The sequence below is a fragment of the Pan paniscus genome, chromosome 1, assembly GCF_029289425.2.
Source record: "Pan paniscus chromosome 1, NHGRI_mPanPan1-v2.0_pri, whole genome shotgun sequence".
In the NCBI taxonomy this organism is placed as follows: domain Eukaryota; kingdom Metazoa; phylum Chordata; class Mammalia; order Primates; family Hominidae; genus Pan; species Pan paniscus.
Genome location: NC_073249.2, coordinates 224,417,678 through 224,436,883, shown reverse-complemented (window position 1 = coordinate 224,436,883; position 19,206 = coordinate 224,417,678). Strand labels below are relative to the sequence as shown.

The following is a 19,206-nucleotide window of genomic DNA, read 5'->3' as shown; positions in this document are numbered from 1 at the left end:
CGAGTGCCACTCAGTGGGTCCAGCAGCAGGGGCCAGGTGGTGGGCATGGCCTGCGGTGCTTCTTCCCATGGGACAGGACTCCTTGCTGCTCCTGCCAGGCAGATCCTTCTGGGGTGACGGGCTCTGGCCATAAAAACGCTTCTTCCAAGTTAGCTTAACATTTAGACTTTGCGGTGCGCTCGCTCACCACTCACTGAGTACTTACTTTGTGCCTGGCACTGTGGGAGGGGTTGGGACACAAAGATGAAAAATCCTTCATTCCTGATGGCAGGGTGAGTCCTGCACAATGGAAGGTGAAAGACACATAAATGAGCGAGACAGAGGAGGCCGTGGGGCTGCAGGAGCCACAGCCAGCATCCTGGGAGCCAGGGCCAGTCAGAAGCGGCCCCAAGGAGGGGGTGGGGCCTTAGAGCAGGTTGACTGATAGGTGGGGGCGCAAGAGTGAGCTGGGAGGGACCAGGTGCTCCGGGCATGGCAGTGGGAAGCAGTGGGCTCTGCTGGGGAGGCTGTGAGTCCCCAGGGTGATGGGGGCACAGAGTGCAAGTAGGCACTGGGGCTCCAGGCACGTGCTCTGCAGATGTCTGTTCACGAATGAGTGTGTTGAGTGCTGGGCTGCGGACCACAGAGAAGACGGAAGCTGTGGCCATGGCACCTTCAGTGAGGCAGCCCTGCCTCTGCATTGGGATCACAGGGAAACATCAGGAAGCCACGGGCAATGGCTGGAAAGGGAGCCTCTGGGACATGGGTCCTTGCTTCTCACGTGCTGGCCCTGCCCTGGCAAGTCAGTACCTTCCTGCCTCACTTCCCTTGAGGTGGGGGTGCTGGTGTGTGATCACAGGGGTAACAGTGACAATAACTACCTTGTCCTCTGTGGGAACTCAGAACATATTGTTAGGGGTAATGAGGGAAAAAGAAGGATCTGATTCCAAAGGCGGAGCTTTTTTTTTTTTTTTTTTTTTTTTTTGAGACGAGTCTTGCTCTGTCACCAAGCTGGAATGCAGTGGTGCGATCTCGGCTCACTGCAACCTCTGCCTCCGAGGTTCAAGTGATTCTCCTGCCTCAGCCTCCCAAGTAGCTGGGATTACAGGCGCCCGCCACCATGCCCGGCTAATTTTTGTATTTTTGGTAGAGATGGGGTTTCACCATATTGGCCAGGCTGGTCTGGAACTCCTGACCTCAGGTGATCCACCCACATTGGCCTCCCAAAGTGCTGGGATTCCAGGCATGAGTCACCGTGCCCGGCCAAGGCAGAACTCTGAATCTCCCTAAAGCAGCACACCCTGGATCAGGGACCAACCCCCACGGGGTGTGCCTCTCAGTAAGATCGCCTGACTTGGTGTATTAGGCCATTCTCGCATTGCTATAAAGAAATAGAGAGTGGGTAATTTATAAAGAAAAGAGGTGTAATTGGCTTCCGGTTCAGCAGGCTGTACAGGAAGCATGGTGCTGGCATCTGCTCAGCTGCCGGGGAGGCCTCAGGAAACTCACACTTGTGGTGGAAGGGGAGGCAGGAGCAGGCACATCTCACGTGGGGGGAGCAGGAACGAGAGGGAGATTGAGGGGTGGGTGCTACTTTTAAGCCAGATCTCAGGAGGACTCACACTGGCGTGGGCAGCACCCAGGGGATGGTGCTAAACCCTTCATGAGAAATCCACCCCCAGGATCCATCACCTCCCACCAGGCCCCACCTCCCACACTAGTGCTGACATTTCAACACGAGCTCTGGGTGGAGCTGCACGTCCAAAGCATGTCACTTGGTGACTGAGACTGTATGAGACTCACTTCTGGCCGGGCGCAGTGGCTCAACGCCTGTAATCCCAGCACTTTGGGAGGCCAAGGCGGGCGGATCACGAGGTCAAGAGATCGAGACCATCCTGGCCAACAAGGTGAAACCCTGTCTCTACTGAAAATACAAAAATTAGCCGGGCCTGATGGCGGGCACCTGTAGTCCCAGCTACTCGGGAGGCTGAGGCAGGAGAATCGCTTCAACACAGAAGGCGGAGGTTGTAGTAAGCCGAGATCGGGCCACTGCACTCCAGCCTCGCGACAGAGCGAGGCGCTGTCTCAAAAAAAAAAAAAAGAGACTCACTTTCTGGCCTTCCCTCATTGTCTTTTGGCCCCCAGGGTCCCTTTGACATGGACAGCTGCTTATCAAGACACTCCATCAACCCCTACAGTAACAGGGAGAGCAGGATCCTCTTCAGCACCTGGAACCTGGATCACATGTAAGCTCACAGAGCGAGGTTCAGACCCACGAGTGCCTGCGGGGCCCTGTCCCTGCCGCGGCCCTGTCCCTGCCGCGGCCCTGTCCCTGCCACGGCCCTGTCCCTGCCACGGTGTTGCCTCCTTGGGTTTCAAGGGCTGCGCCCGTGTTACAGCCCAGGGAAGGGGTACCTGATGGCAGCATGGGGGGCTGCTGAGCGGGCACACACCATTCCCTCCACTGTCAGTATGTGTGCCTGACCCGGAGCCAGCCCTCCTGTCCCCTCCAGTCCTCCCTGTGGATGGAGCTGGTGGGCAGCGTCCTTCCCCAGAACACAGGTCCCAGCCCTTGGCTGTCAGAGGTTCTGAACCTCTGTGAGTTTGAACCAGGGTGAGCTCAGACAGCGGGAGCTTCTGGTGTTATGATAGGTAAGGGTGTTTTTCCCTTTTTCTTTTTCTTTTAGAGATGGAGTCTTGCTCTGTGGCCCAGGCTAAAGTGCGGTGGCAGGATCATGGCTCACTGAAGCCCTGAACTCCTGGCCTCAAGCGATCCTCCTGCCTCAGCCTCCTGAGTCGCTGGGACTACAGGTGCTCGCCACCATGCCTGGCTGGCTTATTTTGTGGAACCAGCATGAGCAGAAGTCTCAGCAGGCAGGAGTGTTTCACAGCCGTACGAGCTCTATGGCTCTAACAAATGGGCAGGATGGAAAACTTCATTCTTTTAAACTGAGATGCATTCCTTGAATATAATTGTAGCCTTGCCCTTGCTTTTTGAAGACAGAAGCCTTCAAATGCCCTTAAAATGGCTGTACAGGATGAGCATCCCTAATCTGAAAACCTGAAATCCGAAGTGCTCCAAAATTCAAAACGTTTTGCGACCAACATGACGCTCAGAGGAGATGCTCATCCGGGCATTTAGGATTTGGGATTTTTTTTTTTTTTTTTTTTTTTTTTCCGAGATGGAGTTTTGCTCTTGTTGTCCAGGCTGGAGTGCAATGATGTGATCTCGGCTCACCGCAACCTCCGCCTCCCGGGTTCAAGTGATTCTCCTGCTTTAGCTTCCCCAGTAGCTGGGATTACAGGCACGTGGCACCACGTCCAGCTAATTTTGTATTTTTAGTAGAGACGGGATTTCTCCATGTTGGTCAGGCTGGTCTTGAACTCCTGACCTCAGGTGATCCGCCCGCCTCAGTCTCCCAAAGTTCTGGGGTTACAGGCGTGAGCCACTGCATCCGGCCAGATGTGGGATTTTTTTAAGGATGCTCAGCTAGTCAGTATAATGTAAATATTCCAAAATCCTAAAAAAATCCCAAATCCAAAACACTTCTGGTCCCCAGCATTTCAGATGGGGACATTCAACCTGTATTGCTTTCGGAGTGAGATTTTTTTAAAGTATGTAAAACACTATGGTCATAGTTGAGCTTTTACCCTGTCCATACTCAGCCTCTACACCTTGCCCTGAGGGAAAAAACTTGTGAAAGGTGTGTGTGCCCTTCAGAGCCCTCTCACTGCACCTTTACCACAAGCGTGTGAGTTTAACATGTACATACATGGTGGCCCACGCTGTCATCTGCAGAGCCGTGTAGCCGCACCTTTACCACACGCATGTGAGTTTAACATGTACATATGTGGCCTCCCATGCTGTGGCCTGCAGAGTCGTGTAGCTGCACCTTTACCACACGTGTGTGAGTTTAACGTGTACATACGTGGCCTCCCATGCTGTGGTCTGCAGAGCTGTGTAGCTGCACCTTTACCACACGTGTGTGAGTTTAACATGCACATACGTGGCCTCCCATGCTGTGGTCTGCAGAGCCATGTAGCTGCACCTTTACCACACGTGTGTGAGTTTAACATGCACATATGTGGCCTCCCACGCTGTGGTCTGCAGAGCCGTGTAGCTGCACCTTTACCACACGCGTGTGGGTTTAACATGCACATATGTGGCCTCCCATGCTGTGGTCTGCAGAGCCGCGTAGCTGCACCTTTACCACACACATGTGGGTTTAACATGCACATATGTGGCCTCCCATGCTGTGGTCTGCAGAGCCGTGTAGCTGCACGTTTACCACACGTGTGTGAGTTTAACATGCACATATGTGGCCTCCCATGCTGTGGTCTGCAGAGCCGTGTAGCTGCACCTTTACCACACGCGTGTGGGTTTAACATGCACATATGTGGCCTCCCACGCTGTGGTCTGCAGAGCCGTGTAGCTGCACCTTTACCACACGCGTGTGGGTTTAACATGCACATATGTGGCCTCCCACGCTGTGGTCTGCAGAGCCGTATAGCTGCATGTTTACCACACGTGTGTGAATTTAACATGCACATATGTGGCCTCCCATGCTGTGGTCTGCAGAGCCGTGTAGCTGCACCTTTACCACATGCGTGTGGGTTTAACATGCACATATGTGGCCTCCCACGCTGTGGTCTGCAGAGCCGTGTAGCTGCACCTTTACCACACGTGTGTGGGTTTAACATGCACATATGTGGCCTCCCACGCTGTGGTCTGCAGAGCCGTGTAGCTGCACGTTTACCACACGTGTGTGGGTTTAACATGCACATATGTGGCCTCCCATGCTGTGGTCTGCAGAGCCGTGTAGCTGCACCTTTACCACACGCATGTGGGTTTAACATGCACATATGTGGCCTCCCACGCTGTGGTCTGCAGAGCCGTGTAGCTGCACCTTTACCACACGCGTGTGAGTTTAACGTGTACATACGTGGCCTCCCATGCTGTGGTCTGCAGAGCTGTGTAGCTGCACCTTTACCACGTGCGTGTGGGTTTAACATGCACATACGTGGCGGCCCACGCTGTGGTCTGCAGAGCCGTGTAGCTGCACCTTTACCACACGCGTGTGAGTTTAACGTGTACATACGTGGCCTCCCACGCTGTGGTCTGCAGAGCCGTGTAGCTGCACCTTTACCACACGCATGCGGGTTTAACGTGTACATACGTGGCGGCCCACGTTGTCGTCTGCAGAGCCGTGTAGCTGCACCTTTACCACACGCGTGTGGGTTGAACGTGTACATACGTGGCGGCCCACGCTGTCGTGTGCAGTGTACCTGTTCGTTGCATGCTGTGCTTAGATTCGGCATATTCGTTTCAGCAGGTGCAGAACACTTCACTTTTTGAATAGGCTCTGATTTTAACATCTTTCCATACTGGGAGGCATTTAGGTTATTTCTAATTTCTCATCATTATAAAAATCCCTGGGATGAACACTCTATGGAATGAACCCATATGGTCTGGTTCTGTGCTATTTAAAGTGTGGTTACTTTCAAGCATTAGCAACATCTGGGAGCTGGGAATTCAGATTCTCAGGCCCCATCCAGACATAACCCAGGTGCCTGGGGATTGGGGTGTGCGTCCCAGCATGGACAAGATGCCCCAGTGTCTGAGCTTGCGTCCCTCTAGTGAGTGTGCTGGGTCCTAATGACACCTCTGTTCCCTCTCTGAGCCTGGCCAGGCTGCTCTCGAGTGTCCCAGCCTACACGCTCGCCATCCGTGTGAGTTCATGCTTTCCCGGGTTCTTGCTGACACTTGGTGTCATTGTACTTTTTTGCATTTTCCCAACCCGATAGGTGAGACACAGATTCTCTTTCTCTAATTTTCATTTTCCTGATGACTAGGAAGGTTGAGCTTCTCTTTCCACGTCTGTGGCCGCTTGTGTCTTCTGTGTTTCTTTCCTTTGCTCGTTCTGTCTTGGGCTATGGTCTTATTTGTGGGCATGCTTTACACATTCTGGATACGTTAATCCTATGATATCTTTTATCACAAGTTTTATTTATTTATTTTTTGAGATGGAGTCTCACTCTGTTGCCCAGGCTGGAGTGCAGTTGTGTGATTTCGGCTCACTGCCACCTCCACCTCCTAGATTCAAGCGATTCTCCTGCCTCAGCTTCCCGAGTAGCTGGGACTACAGGTGTGCACCACCACACCCGGCTAATTTTTGCGTTTTTTTAGTAGAGATGGGGTTTTGCCATGTTGGCCAGGCTGGTCTCAAACTCTGACCTCAGGTGATCTGCCCACCTCGGCTTTCCAAAGTGCCGAGATTATAGGCATGAGCCACTGTGCCTGGCCCACAACAAGTTTTCAATGTTAATGTGCTCAGATGTTCCCTTTGTGTGTTAAGAAATCCTGCCCTACCCTGTCTATCCGAAAGAGATTCTCCTACTCTTTTCTCTGCTGTTTGCTGAACCCCTTGCCACATGTAACAAGTACCCAAAAATGTTTTCTCCCGGCCGTCCAAATGCTCTTGTCCTTTTCAAGACCATTGCAGGTGGGGACATCAATCTAGGGGACACAACCAGCATTTACAGAATGAAATAGGCCATCCTAGAACAGAGTACAGATGAAAATAGCAGAAGGGACAGCGTGAGTCAGAGGAATGTTTCACCAAGTGTTTGCTGCGGTTATATTTTCTCTCACGCTTCCTAAATATGTATACTCACACACAGATCAGTGTGTTGGGTTTTAATTAACAATGTAGTTTTTAGCACTGGTCTTCAGAAAGTTGCAGAGACAGTGGTCTGTTTGCCACAGGCCTGTCCTGACGTTTGTGGGGGTTGACACCACGTGCCACATGTTTAATTATTTAAGAATTAAAAGCTAATGAACAATGAAATAAAATGCATGCTGTCCCCCTACCTGGACTTACGTAGCATCATGGCTGGGAAGGTTCGAGAAGAATTTGCAGGCCTTCCCCAGTTCCGGGATGTGCACAGCAGTGGAGCCTAAACATGGCCTGCCACCTGCTGCCTGCGCCTTCTCTTCCCACCCTTAGTGCCACCTCACACCAGGGGCCTGCACAGAGAGCATCCAGGCTTGGAACACCTTCCCTCTCAGGCTGAAGGGCGCGGGCCCTGGGGCTCAGCCTGTCCGAGGAAGATGGCCTGGCCCAGAGCCCATGCGGTTCAGGGGCCCCTGGGCGGAAGGTGGCACGAGGAGCGTCCGTGTGGGCTCTGGGTGGACCTGACTCCTCAGCCCAGAAGAATCCTGCCTGCCGTGGGAGGGCTGTGGCGGGTGGGGCCTGGAAAGCTCCCCTTTCCTGGAGCCCTGGGGACGTTTCTTTTAACACCATAGCGGGGTCCTCATGGCTTGTGTGAGCCCTGCCGCTGGGGAACTTTCCTTTCTGTCTCATCACAGCTGTCTTTGGCCGTCTTTGGCCCTTTACTTCACTTTATTAACGTTTGCTTTTTTGTAAAATTTATTCCTACCTTCTACCTTTGTGGGTTTCTTCTTGCTTATTCATTTGTTCGTGTCTCTTTTGTATCTAATCTATACTTAAGGTAGTTTCTCCTAGGCTGCATGAGGTGTGTCTTGGGAGTTCAGTTTTTTTTTTTTTTTTTTTTTTCTGAGGCAGAGTCTCACTCTGTACTCAGGCTGGAGTGCAGTGGCATGATCTCGACTCACTGCAACCTCTGCCTCCCAGGTCCAAGCGGTTTTTCATGCCTCAGCCTCCCAAGTAGCTGGGATTACAGGTGCGTGCCACCCCGCCTGGCTAATTTTTGTATTTTTGGTAGAGACGGGGTTTCACCATGTTGGCCGAGCTGGTCTCGAACTTCTGACCTCAAGTAATCCACCCGCCTCAGCCTCCCAAAGTGCTGGGATCACAGGTGTGAGCCCCCGCGCCTGGCTGGAGTTGTTTTGAGACTGCATGATTTACGTTATGATTTTGTTTTTGATCCATGGATTTTACGGAAGTCTTTTTTAGTTTCTGAACATGTTTTCGTGTTTATGTTCGGTGTCTTGTGTTCCTGCCTGCCTTTCGTTGTGGTCTGTTTCCTTGTAACTGGTCAGCGTTTGTAGATGTTCATAACACTCAGCACCTCAGTTCCACTGTGCCGGCTTTCTATTCTGTGCCGGATTTCTATTCTGTGCTGGATTTCTATTCTGTGCCAGCTTTCTCTCGGTCCTGTGGCGTTTCCACCCCTTTCCTTTGGCCTTTATGTGCCATTAGGTTTGGGCTTATCTCTTGTTAGCCAAGGGTAACAGCCTTTCGTCTTCATCTAACCTGAGATTCTGTCATTCAGCCAGCCACAGCTTGAACCTCCTGCTGCAGGTGTTGTGACAGCTGCTGTCTCCTAGAACGTGACTCTGTGGGGTCCCTCGCTGTCAGCTGTGTCCCCAGTGTGTGGGACGTGGGACAGAGTTTGGCCATGATGGCTACTCAGTGAACATCTTTTTTTTTGAGACGGAGTCTTGCTGTGTCGCCCGGGCTAGAGTCCAGTGGCGCAATCTCCTCTGACTGCAACCTCCACCTCCTGGGTTCAAGTGATTCTTTTTTTTTTTTTTGAGACGGAGTCTCGCTCTGTCGCCCAGGCTGGAGTGCAGTGGCGCGATCTCGGCTCACTGCAAGCTCCGCCTCCCGGGTTCACGCCATTCTCCTGCCTCAGCCTCCCGAGTAGCTGGGACTACAGGCGCCCGCTACCACGCCCGGCTAATTTTTTGTATTTTTAGTAGAGACGGGGTTTCACCGTGTTAGCCAGGATGGTCTCGATCTCCTGACCTCATGATCCGCCCGCCTCGGCCTCCCAAAGTGCTGGGATTACAGGCGTGAGCCACCGCGCCCGGCTCAAGTGATTCTTGTGCCTCAGCCTCCAGAGTAGCTGGGATCACAGGCACCTGCCACCATGCCTGGCTAATTTTTGTATTTTTAATAGAGACAGGGTTTCACTGTGTTGGCCAGGCTGGTCTCGAGCTCCTGACCTCAAGTGATCTGCCCACCTCAGCCTCCCAAAGCGCTGGGGTTACAGGCGTGAGACACCACGCTGAGCCCACTCAGTGAACCTCTGTTGACCGTTTTGTTGAGTGAATACAGATTGGATTTTAGCTGCTTTACTCTGGGTTTGTATCCACCATGCCGCATCTTCACTTTCTTCTGGTCTCTTCTGTGCCTTCTGTTGACTTACTTGAGTTGCCTTCTCTCCCTTGCCCATCACCCCACCCTTTTGTGGTTTGGCGTTCATGGTGTCCCTAATGTTAGTGATACTGGAAGACGGCACTGCTGCTGTCCCCTCTCCCGGGCCGGCCTCGCTGTGACCCTCTGCGGTATTCTTTAGTGTTCGTGTCTCACCTTATTTTAATCCTGCACAAAATGCTGGTGTGGTTTTATGGCCAACACTTCCATTTATTTATCAACAGATTCACCCGCGTCTGTGTTTGCCAGTGCTTCTTGCATCTCACCTCTGGGTTCAATTTCTGATTACTGATGTGTAGCCCTTAGTGTTTCTTCCACGAGTGGCTGTGAGGGGTAAACTCTACTCAGCATTTGAAAAGGTCCGTTCAACTTCCACTCTTGAGTAATTATTTAGTTAGTACTGAATTCTAGGATGACAGATACCTACCTTCAGTACTTTGAAGAATAACTCCATTGTCTTCTGGAATCTGTGAGAAATCTGTTGGCAGCCTAATTTTCTGCCTTTTTAATGGTAGTTTTAGATTTTTCTCCTCCTCTTGGAAAATGATAAGTATCTAGGTAGAGCTCTTTCCTTTGGATTCTGCCTGGGACTTGTATTCCTTGTTCTGAGGACACACTTTTCTTTGGTTTTGGAAAATGCTTCTGCGTTGATGAGGTGTGGCTTCTCTTTGATCCTGCCTGTGCAGTTTTCTGGGAGCGCCTGTTAGCTGTGTGTTGGACCTTCTCATTCTGCTCTCCTCATGCTGTGCCTGCGTCTGGGCTGCTGTCTCACTGGGACTTTCTGCTGTGGACGCCATCATGTCCCCCAAGATTCGTATGTTGAAACCCTGATCCCCAGTGTGACTGCATCAGGCGATAAGGTCTTTGGGAGATAATGAAGGTCATGAGGGTGGGGCCCTAATCCACTAGGACTGGTGTCCTTAGAAAATGGGAAAGGAGCTCACTCTCCCTCTGTCTCTGCCACGTGGGGACACAGTGAGAAGGCGGCCGTCTACCAGCCAGGAGGAGAGCCCTTACTAGCACCCGGCGTGCGGCCACCTGTTCTTCCAGCCTCCAGGACTGTGAGAGAGTAAATACTCAGTCTGTGGTATTTTCCTCTGGCAGCTGGAGCACACTAAGACACTCCTGTATTGTTCAGGAATTCTCTCTTCAGCTGTTCATATGTTCATTCTGTCCGCTGAGTACATGCTTCCTTTTTTGGGTTCCTGAAGAGCCCAAAAGAAGTGCTTTTGGGTTCTTTATAAAATGAGCCTTTTTTATGCCAGTCTGTTTTCATTATTTCCATTTCTTTTTCATCACTTTAATCATTAATCATCCATTTTAAGCATATTTGTTTTACGGTCACATGCTAAAGCATTCAACCTTGCCCACAGAGAGGTCTGGCATTTGTTCTTGAGCCCTGGGAGGTAAACTCCAATGCCTTCAAATGTCCTGCCTGGTAGGAGTGTCTTTGTTCACCTGGGGGCCTTGGGTCACTGGATAGTTTAATGGGGTGATTTAGGATGGGGTCTTTGGGTCAGCTTGACCTCTAGAGGGTTTGAGGTGGAGGTTGGCCCCGTGGGCCATCAGCCATGTCTGTGTGAGCCCCAGTAAAGGCTGGCACCCAGGCCTGGTGAGCTTCCCGGTTGGCAGTGTCGTCACAGAGGGCTGTGGAAGTTAGTGCTTGGGGAAGGTAGGGCTGGCCATGACCCCACAGGGAGGGGACAGCTGGAAGCTCTGGGATTGGAACCTTCCTGGACCGGCCCCTCTGTGCCTCTTAACCTTGGCTGATTTTCATCTGCAGCTATAAGAAACGATAACCTTGAGTCCAACGGCTCACTGGGGGATCTGCGAGTCCTTTCAGAGAGTTATGGAGTCTGAGGTGGTCTCAGGGACCCCTCCCTGCTGTAGTTGGTGTCAGGAGTGAGGGTCCTTGTGGACTGTGCTGGGCTCCTGAAGGGCCTGTCACGTGGGCAGCCCTCTGCCGCTGCTGGGTCTGCCTCTCCTGCTGGTGGAGCCTTCTGCTGCTGTGTGTTTGGGCCCGGAGCTCGCTTGGGCCTGGAGCTCGCTTCAGTGGGAAGTGCTTCCCATAGGCCTCCTCTGTGCTCCAGTGTGTCACGGCGCCTTCAGTGTGGCTCTGGTGGAGCCTTCTGCTGCTGTGTGTTTGGGCCTGGAGCTCACTTGGGCCTGGAGCTCGCTTTAGTGGGAAGTGTTTCCTGTAGGCCGCCTCTGTGCTCCGGTGTGTCACGGTGCCCTTTCAGCATGGCTCTTCATGGGTTCGGATTTGATTCCTGCGGATGGCCAGGGTATCCCTGTGACTTGGAAGCAACTTCCTGCCATTTCTTGCTTGTGGTTCCCTGCCTTGTTGGTCGTGTACTTTGGGCCGTACACCCTGCGTTCTGCAGATGACTGTGAAGGTGGGGACAGGAACACACTCCCGATGTCCACACCCTGTGTGCTCCCCTGCCTTCTCTCCCCACGCTGAATTCAGGCTTGTCCACGTGACACCAGCGAAGGCAACACTGAGCTAACAGAGGCCTGCTTGCGTGGGGGACTTGTACCCTCTGAACACTGCCATGGCCATGTGAGGGAGCCTGTCCTGGCTCCTTCAGGATGGGGGAGGACAGGGGAGAAGGGCCCAGCCCTAGGCCACCCTCCATCAGACACAGCCCCGGTGTACACCAGGCAACACCAGCAGAAGGCCCCCCAGGCCAACCCCCGGAAGCCACTGCATTTTGTGGTGGCTGCTTCTGCAGCATTAGATAACGGGCTCAGTGGGGTTCCCTTCCTCTTGCCCAAGCCCCGGGCTCTGCTCAAGCTTTTCTATCCCCCTTAATGGCTATGGCAGGGGTCTCGGTCCCACCTCCCTGTCTTTCTAGGGTCCCCTGGGCCTATATCAGGGACTGGAACCCTGGTGAGCCCCTGGACCATAGCTTGCCTGTGTGCACTAATTTCTCTTTGGTTTCTGGCAGCTGGGGAGCCCCTTTCTTTTGATCTCAACTACGTATTTTAACAAGGTGACTTTTGGCTGGGTGTGGTGGCTCATGCCTATAATCTCAGCACTGTGGGAGGCCAAGGTCAGGAGTTCAAGGCCAGCCTGGCCAACACGGTGAAACCCCATCTACTAAAAATACAAAATACAAATACAAAAATTAGCTGGGTGTGGTGGCGCACGCCTGTAATCCCAGCTACTCAGGAGGCTGAGGCAGGAGAATGACTTGAACCCAGGAGGCGGACATTGCCGTGAGCTGAGATCGTGCCACTGCACTCCAGCCTGGGTGACAGAGCAAGACTGTTTCAAAAAAAAAAAAAAAGGCAACTTTTGCTCAGCATTTTGTGGGTTGTAGGGAGAGGGGTCTGCACCAGTTTAGCTCACTCACCACCCACCATAAGCCCTCCTGGCCATGGGGTCTCTACACCCCACTTGTTACTGCACAGTCTTCCAAATGGTTTATAAGTGAAACAACAATATCATGTTGTGTGTGTGTGTGTATGTGTGTGCGTGTGTGTTTGGGACAGTTTCACTCCAACCAGGCTAGAATGCAGTGGCACGATCTTGGCTCACTGCAACCTCCACCTCCTGGGTTCAAGTGATTTTCGTGCCTCAGCCTCCTGAGTAGTAGCTGGGATTACAGGCGTGCGCCACTATGCCTGGCTAATTTTTTTGTCATTTTTGTAGAGGTGGGGTTTCACCATGTTGGCCAGGCTGGTCTCAAACTCCTGGCCTCAAGTGATCACCCACCTCATCCTCTCAAAGTGTTAGAATTACAGACGTGAGCCACCACGCCTAGCCTCATGTAGTTTTTTGTTTTCTTTTTTTTTTCAGACAGAATCTCACTCTGTTGCCCAGGCTGGAGTGCGGTGGCACAATCTTTCTCTCTGCAACCTCTGCCTCCAGGGTTCAAGCAGTTCTCCTGCTTCAGCCTCCTGGGCAGCTGGGATTACAGGCATGCATCACCATGCCCAGCTAATTTTTGTATTTTTAGTAGAGATGAGGTTTTGCCATCTTGGCCAGGCTGGTCTTGAACTCCTGACCTCAGGTGATCCGCCCGCCTCAGCCTCCCAAAGTGCTGGGATTACAGGTGTGAGCCGCTGCGCCTGGCCTCATTTGTTTCTTAAACAGATACGCATATATGCATATAACGGTATAAGATTAGGATTGGAAAGATCAATAGCAAACCCTTAATAGTGATTACCTCTGAGGGGAAGGAGGGACATAAGATAACAAGTGGCATCAAAAGTGACTTCAGCTTCCTTTGTAAGGCTCTGTTTGTAAAACTTTCATGTCCTATCATGTAATTTTTTGGGGGTAAATCTATACGTAGATGAAATGTGGAGGCATTTAAGCCAGTTGTTGATGGTGGGTGACTTTAAGTGATGGAAAGGTGGTTGACCCCCTTTATTTTCTGCGTACTTTTCAGTATTCTGAACAGTGACACAAGTCTTTTTTTTTTTTTTTTTTTTTTTTTTTGAGATGGTGTTTTGCTTTTGTTGCCTAGGCTGGAGTGCGGTGGCGTGATCTTGGCTCACTGCAACCTCCACCTCCAGGGTTCAAGTGATTCTCCTGCCTCAGCCTCCCAAGTAGCTGGGATAACAGGTACCCACCACCAAGCCCAGCCAATTTTTTGTATTTTTAGTAGAGACGGGGTTTCACTATGTTGGCCAAGCTGGTCTTGAACTCCCAACCTCAAGTGATCCGCCCGCCTCGGCCTCCCAAAGTGTTGGGATGACAGGCGTGAGCCGCCGTGCCCGGCCACAAGTCAAGTTTTAAAAAGTAAGAGGAGCAAGGCTGCTTGCATCAGGCTCTGCTCAACAAACCTGGCCAGTAGGTGCGGCCGTGTGTCCGTGATGGCACTTAGGGGAATTTGTGAAGAGCTGTGACTGCAATACGCTGCTGTGACCTGTTGCCTGTGGCACTGTGACCACAGAAAATGATGTCTCTAACCTTACTTTGCAGAATAGAAAAGAAACGCACCATCATTCCTACACTGGTGGAAGCAATTAAGGAACAAGATGGAAGAGAAGTGGACTGGGAGTATTTTTATGGCCTGCTTTTTACCTCAGAGAACCTAAAACTAGTGCACATTGTCTGCCATAAGAAAACCACCCACAAGCTCAACTGTGACCCAAGCAGAATCTACAAACCCCAGACAAGGTTGAAGCGGAAGCGGCCTGTGCGGAAACGCCAGTGACACGTACACACCACGTTCTGGTCTTTGTTTGAGGCCTGACGTGGGCATCATTTTAACAGGTGCCTTTTTTGTTGTTTTGTTTTTCGTTTTTTTGGTCACTCCAGTAGCTCCTGGAAAAAACCTTAAAATATGTTTCCTCCAAATCTGATTTCATTACATTTATGAATTGTTGGTTTTTTTTGTTTTGTTTTGTTTTGTTTTGTTTTGTTTTGTTTTGTTTTGTAGATGGAGTTTCACTTTTGTTGCCCAGGCTGGAGTGTAGTGGCGCGATCTCGGCTCAGCCTCCCGAGTAGCTGGGATTACAGGCATGTGCCACCACGCCCGGCTAATGTTTGTATTTTTAGTAGAGACGGGGGTTTCACCATGTTGGTCAGGCTGGTCTCGAACTCCTGACCTCAGGTGATCCGCCCACCTCAGCCTCCCAAAGTGCTGGGATGACAGGTGTGAGCCACTGCGCCCAGCCTGAATCATTTCTTATACCTTCTGACAGCCCAACTTCCAGAGGACAGCTCTGGGGTACTCATTGGATGTCTGTGAGTTCCTGGTCATACGGGTCAGTAGGGATAAGAATTGTCTCTGGGCTGAGGAATTCTTCTGTTCTCTGGTTTCACCAGCGTTAGGTTTGCTCATGTAATGTGGTCACCATACTCGAATGGTGTCATGGCTGAAGTTGGCCACCTTGCTTGAGGGACAAGTTGTTTATGCATCAGCTCTCTGCTGGGTCTCCCTTTCCATGGCAAATGGGCAGCTCCATCCTCTTGACTCTTCTAAATGCCCAAAAGAGGTGTCATGCTTTGGGGGTACGATGTTTATACTCCGTAAAGAACATACAAGGATATTCACTGCTGATTTTTGTTTGTTTGTTTGTTTGTTTGAGACAGGGTCTCACTCTGTCACTCAGGCTGGAGTGCAGTGATGCAATCTTGGCTCACTGCAACCTCCGCCTCTCAGGTTCAAGTGATTCTCCTGCCTCAGCCTCCCAAGTAGCTGGGATTACAGGCACCTAACACCACGGCCAGCTAATTTTTGTATGTTTAGTAGAAACGGGGTTTCACCATGTTGGCCAGGCTGTTCTCGAACTCCTGACCTCAGGTGATCTGCCCACCTCGGCCTCCCAAAGTGCTGGGATTACAGGCATGAGCCACTGCGCCTGACCTGCTGAATTGTTTATAATGGCAAGAAATAGGAAACCCCCCAATGTCTGTGAGTAGAGCCACAGCTATCATGTTGAACCACATGAAACTGCTGTTTTCTAGGCCAAAAATGGTGAGCGATCATTTATTTCATGATTCAACCTGATACATTTACATAGTGCAAAACTGTGTCGCAGTTTCAGGCTTTTAGGAGGAAAGTGTTTCTGTGTAGAAACTGGAAGCTGTTCAGGGCATCGGCAGCTGAACCCTGCTCCGTTGGTCAGTGTTACTATCATCTCAGATCATATGGAGCTCATGTCAGCCGTGTGGGTGGCGGGTGCACAGAGACGGTCTGGAAGGAAACACGCGGATCTGAACAGCAGTAATCCTGGGGGATACGGGGGTTGGGCTGGATTACAGAGGGCTCATTTTCTACGTCATGTATTTTATGATACTTGAATTTTTTGAAATGGGCATTTATTTTATAACATGTTAAAATGTACTTTTTAAATTAAGTCATTTTGTAATATTTGAATTTTTACATTTGTTGTACAATCAGGAAAAGCAATAAAGATTTTTCAAAAATAGACATGTCAAGAAAGTTTGCACTCATTGAGGATGCTGAAAATAAGGATAAAAATAAGGAGTCTGTGATATTTTACAAATTGACTTCATTTACAAATTGAGTCATTTTACAAATTGGCTTCAATTTTACAAATGGACTACATTTTCTTCACAGAGCTAAAGCAATACCTTAGAATTAACCCAGTCCTGTGTGGGGAATTTCTAGAAGTCCCATCTATGGTACGGTGATGTTTATCTGCTCTGATCAGGGAAGGACAGACAGTGGGAGAGTCAGGGCCTGGGAACCGGGGGGCCTGGTCCCTCTTCTCAGATCCCTCTTGCAGGGTCTGAAGAACTCTCTGGAGCCAGCAGATCCCACCTGTGCAGCAAGGAGCCTGGCCCGGACAGCTGTGAGGCCCTTCCAGCTCCATCGCTCCAGCCTCAGGAGATGAGCTGCTCTGTTTAACAGCCACAGACGTGGGCCTTTTTCAGAGACACATTCTTTCATTGTCTTGTTTGTTTTTTAAGACAGGGTCTTGTTCTGTCATCCAGGCTGGAGTGCAGTGGTGTGATCTCAGCTCACTGCAGCCTTGAACTCCTGGGTTTAAGTGATTCTCCTGCCTCAGCCTCTGCAGTAACTGAGACCCCGGGCATGTGCCACCATGCCTAGCTAATTTATTTTTATGTTTGTAGAGATGGTCTCACTATGTTGTCCAGGTTGGTCTCAAACTCCTGGGCTCAGGCGATCCACCCACCCTGGCCTCCTGAAGTGCTGGGATTACAGGCGTGAGCCCCTGCACCCGGCACAAGACACATTCTTGAGGGAAGTCCTTCCTTCTCAGCGGTCCAGGCATGCTGTGCCACCTTGCCCTGGACACACAGGGCGGCTATCCCTCTACCACGTGGCTCCACGGTGCTGCCCCACTGCCTACGACTAGGCCTAGAAGGTTTTGTGTCCCTCAGGCTTTCTGCGCCATCCTGCTGCCGTTGGGCCTCGTCCGTGCCCCTCCTCACCCTTCCTGACTTGAGGCTTCATTTCTGCAGGAGTTGAGACACCGGAAACCCAGGCTTGTTGAGCTGTGTGTGAAGCGTGCAAGGCTCTCCTGGCTGTGACATGGTGTTTTGGTTGTTTTTTTCTTGCTTCCGGGCCCTTGGCTGGGCAAGGTGCTGGTGATTGTTACAAAGAGCTATCACCTATCAGGAGTTATGTCACCCAGAGTCTCAGGTTAGAAAAGGTGGCTGAACCTCTGCGACAAAGAAAGAGTATGTGGTCTGTGCATTCTCACACAAGAGGGAGAAAAGTTCTAGGAGCTAAGAGTGTGGAATTCTGTGATCTGTGGGGCTGAGGGTCACCCGCTGGGAGGTCCTGGCATCAGTAAGAAGCTTCCAAGGGAAGAGCCCAGTAAAGGCCTGCAGACGGCCTCAACCAGCTCAGTGCCAGGCTCCATCCAGATGGCAAAGCTGCAGCAAACACGACCACAAGACATGGCCCTCCTGCAGCTCAGGAGGAAGCGCTGTAGGCAGAGCCACAGTCGGCCTGCGCCAGGGGCTGTGCGTGAGCACAAATATACTCATTTGTATCTTATCTTTTATTCCCTCATTCGCCCCCCTTTGGTCAGTCCCCCTAGGTCTGTGCAGGCTACAGTCCACATGTAGACTAGGAAGTGTTTCTACCTGGCAGTGCTTGTTAGTGCAGGTTAACCACTGTGAGTGAATAGGGGTGGCCCCAGGAACGCACACACTTTCCACTCTGCGTGCTGCGTCTCCTCTGCAGGTGTATCATCATTCGGGACAGTGCACCTCACTGAAGTCTGCTTAGAGGATGGCAAAATTCTCGTCACCACCAGGATAGGTGCTGTCATTAAAAAAAAAATTTTTTTTTTAATTTTTTGAGACGGAGTCTCGCTCTGTCACCCAGGCTGGAGTGCAGTGGCGTGATCTTGGCTCACTACAAGCTCCGCCTCCTGGGTTCACGCCATTCTCCTGCCTCAGCCTCCCGAGTAGCTGGGACTACAGGCACCTGCCACCACGCCCGGTTAATTTTTTTTGTGTGTTTTTAGTAGAGAGGGGGTTTCACCAGGTTAGCCAAGATGGTCTCGATCTCCTGACCTCATGATCTGCCCGCCTCAGCCTCCCAAAGTGCTGGCATTACAGGCGTGAGCCACCGCGCCCGGCCAGGTGCTGTTATTAATAGTTATTCATGCAGCAATCCAAAGTTGTACTTTATTTATTTATTTTAGAGGCAGAGTCTCGCTCTGTTGCCCAGGCTGGAGTGCAATGGCGTGATCTCAGCTCACTGCAACCTCGGCTTCCTGGGTTCAAGTGATTCCCCTGCCTTGGCCTCCCAGGTAGCTGGGATTATAGGCGCCCACCACCACGCCCGGCTAATTTTTGTATTTTTAGTGGAGACGGGGTTTCACTATGTTGGCCAGGCTATTCTCGAACTCCTGACCTCAAGTGATCTGCCTGCCTCAGCCTCCCAAAGCGTTGGGATTATAGGCGTGAGCCACTGTGCCCGGCAAAAGTTGTAAATTATTTTCCCTGGCTATCATAAAATGACTTTATAAGCCACATTTCCAAATTATAGTTTGTTGATCAATAAATCACAAAGTTATTCAAAGCAGGTGAAGGTCACAGCTCATGAGAAAAGGATCACATTAGAAGTGGAAAATGACACCTTCAGGGAGGGCAGTGTTTGAATAGTAAAGAGCGGAAACACTTCTTACAGGGCACTTCAACTATATTTTGCTTCCAATTTATCTGTTGTAGAAAATCCTTCCTGTGCTTCATAGGACATTTTCACAGGGTTAATTCTAGCTGCTCTTGTAATTAAACCAGAAACGTATAAAAGCTCAAAACCAGCAAGACTCACTTGTTCCCTCATGAAAAGGCCCACAGTCTTCCCACATCGCAGGCAACTTCTCCTTGTCCTTGGTCACCCGGGGACCCCAGCTTGCTCCTGGTTGGTCCACTCGGCTTCTACGTGCAGGCGGCGGCAGGAAGAGGCCATGGAGAGAGCACTCCCAATGGCTTGTCTCCACTGCCCTGGGCGAGAACACACGGTGAGGTGCTCCCTGACGCCGCTGGGGCTGGGGAGTGCAGTTCTCGTCAGGCAGCTGCACACGGACCTCTCTATGGCCTGGAGGAGAGCATGGCCTTCGCTGGACGGCTGACCGTCTCCACCACACAGGATAGGAAAGCCCGACACTTCTGCGG

The 19,206-nt window shown here is 51.2% G+C and overlaps 1 protein-coding gene across 7 annotated transcripts in view; it reads left to right on the top strand.

Annotated features, from left to right (window-relative positions):
- Window positions 1-19,206, top strand: part of DFFB (DNA fragmentation factor subunit beta) — a 39,303-nt gene that overhangs the window by 13,476 nt on the left and 6,621 nt on the right. For 3 of the 7 annotated variants that reach the window (XM_003805386.6, XM_008970831.6, XM_063602213.1), the window contains 2 exons: window positions 2,125-2,225; window positions 14,059-16,013. In XM_003805386.6, coding sequence (XP_003805434.4) covers window positions 2,125-2,225; window positions 14,059-14,293 — 336 coding nt within the window. In that variant the 3' untranslated portion in view covers window positions 14,294-16,013. Of the gene's footprint in view, window positions 1-2,124; window positions 2,226-2,666; window positions 2,791-14,058; window positions 16,014-19,206 lie in introns of those variants that run through there. The other 4 variants (XR_010111405.1, XR_010111404.1, XM_055098944.2 and 1 more) reach the window with 4 other exon arrangements.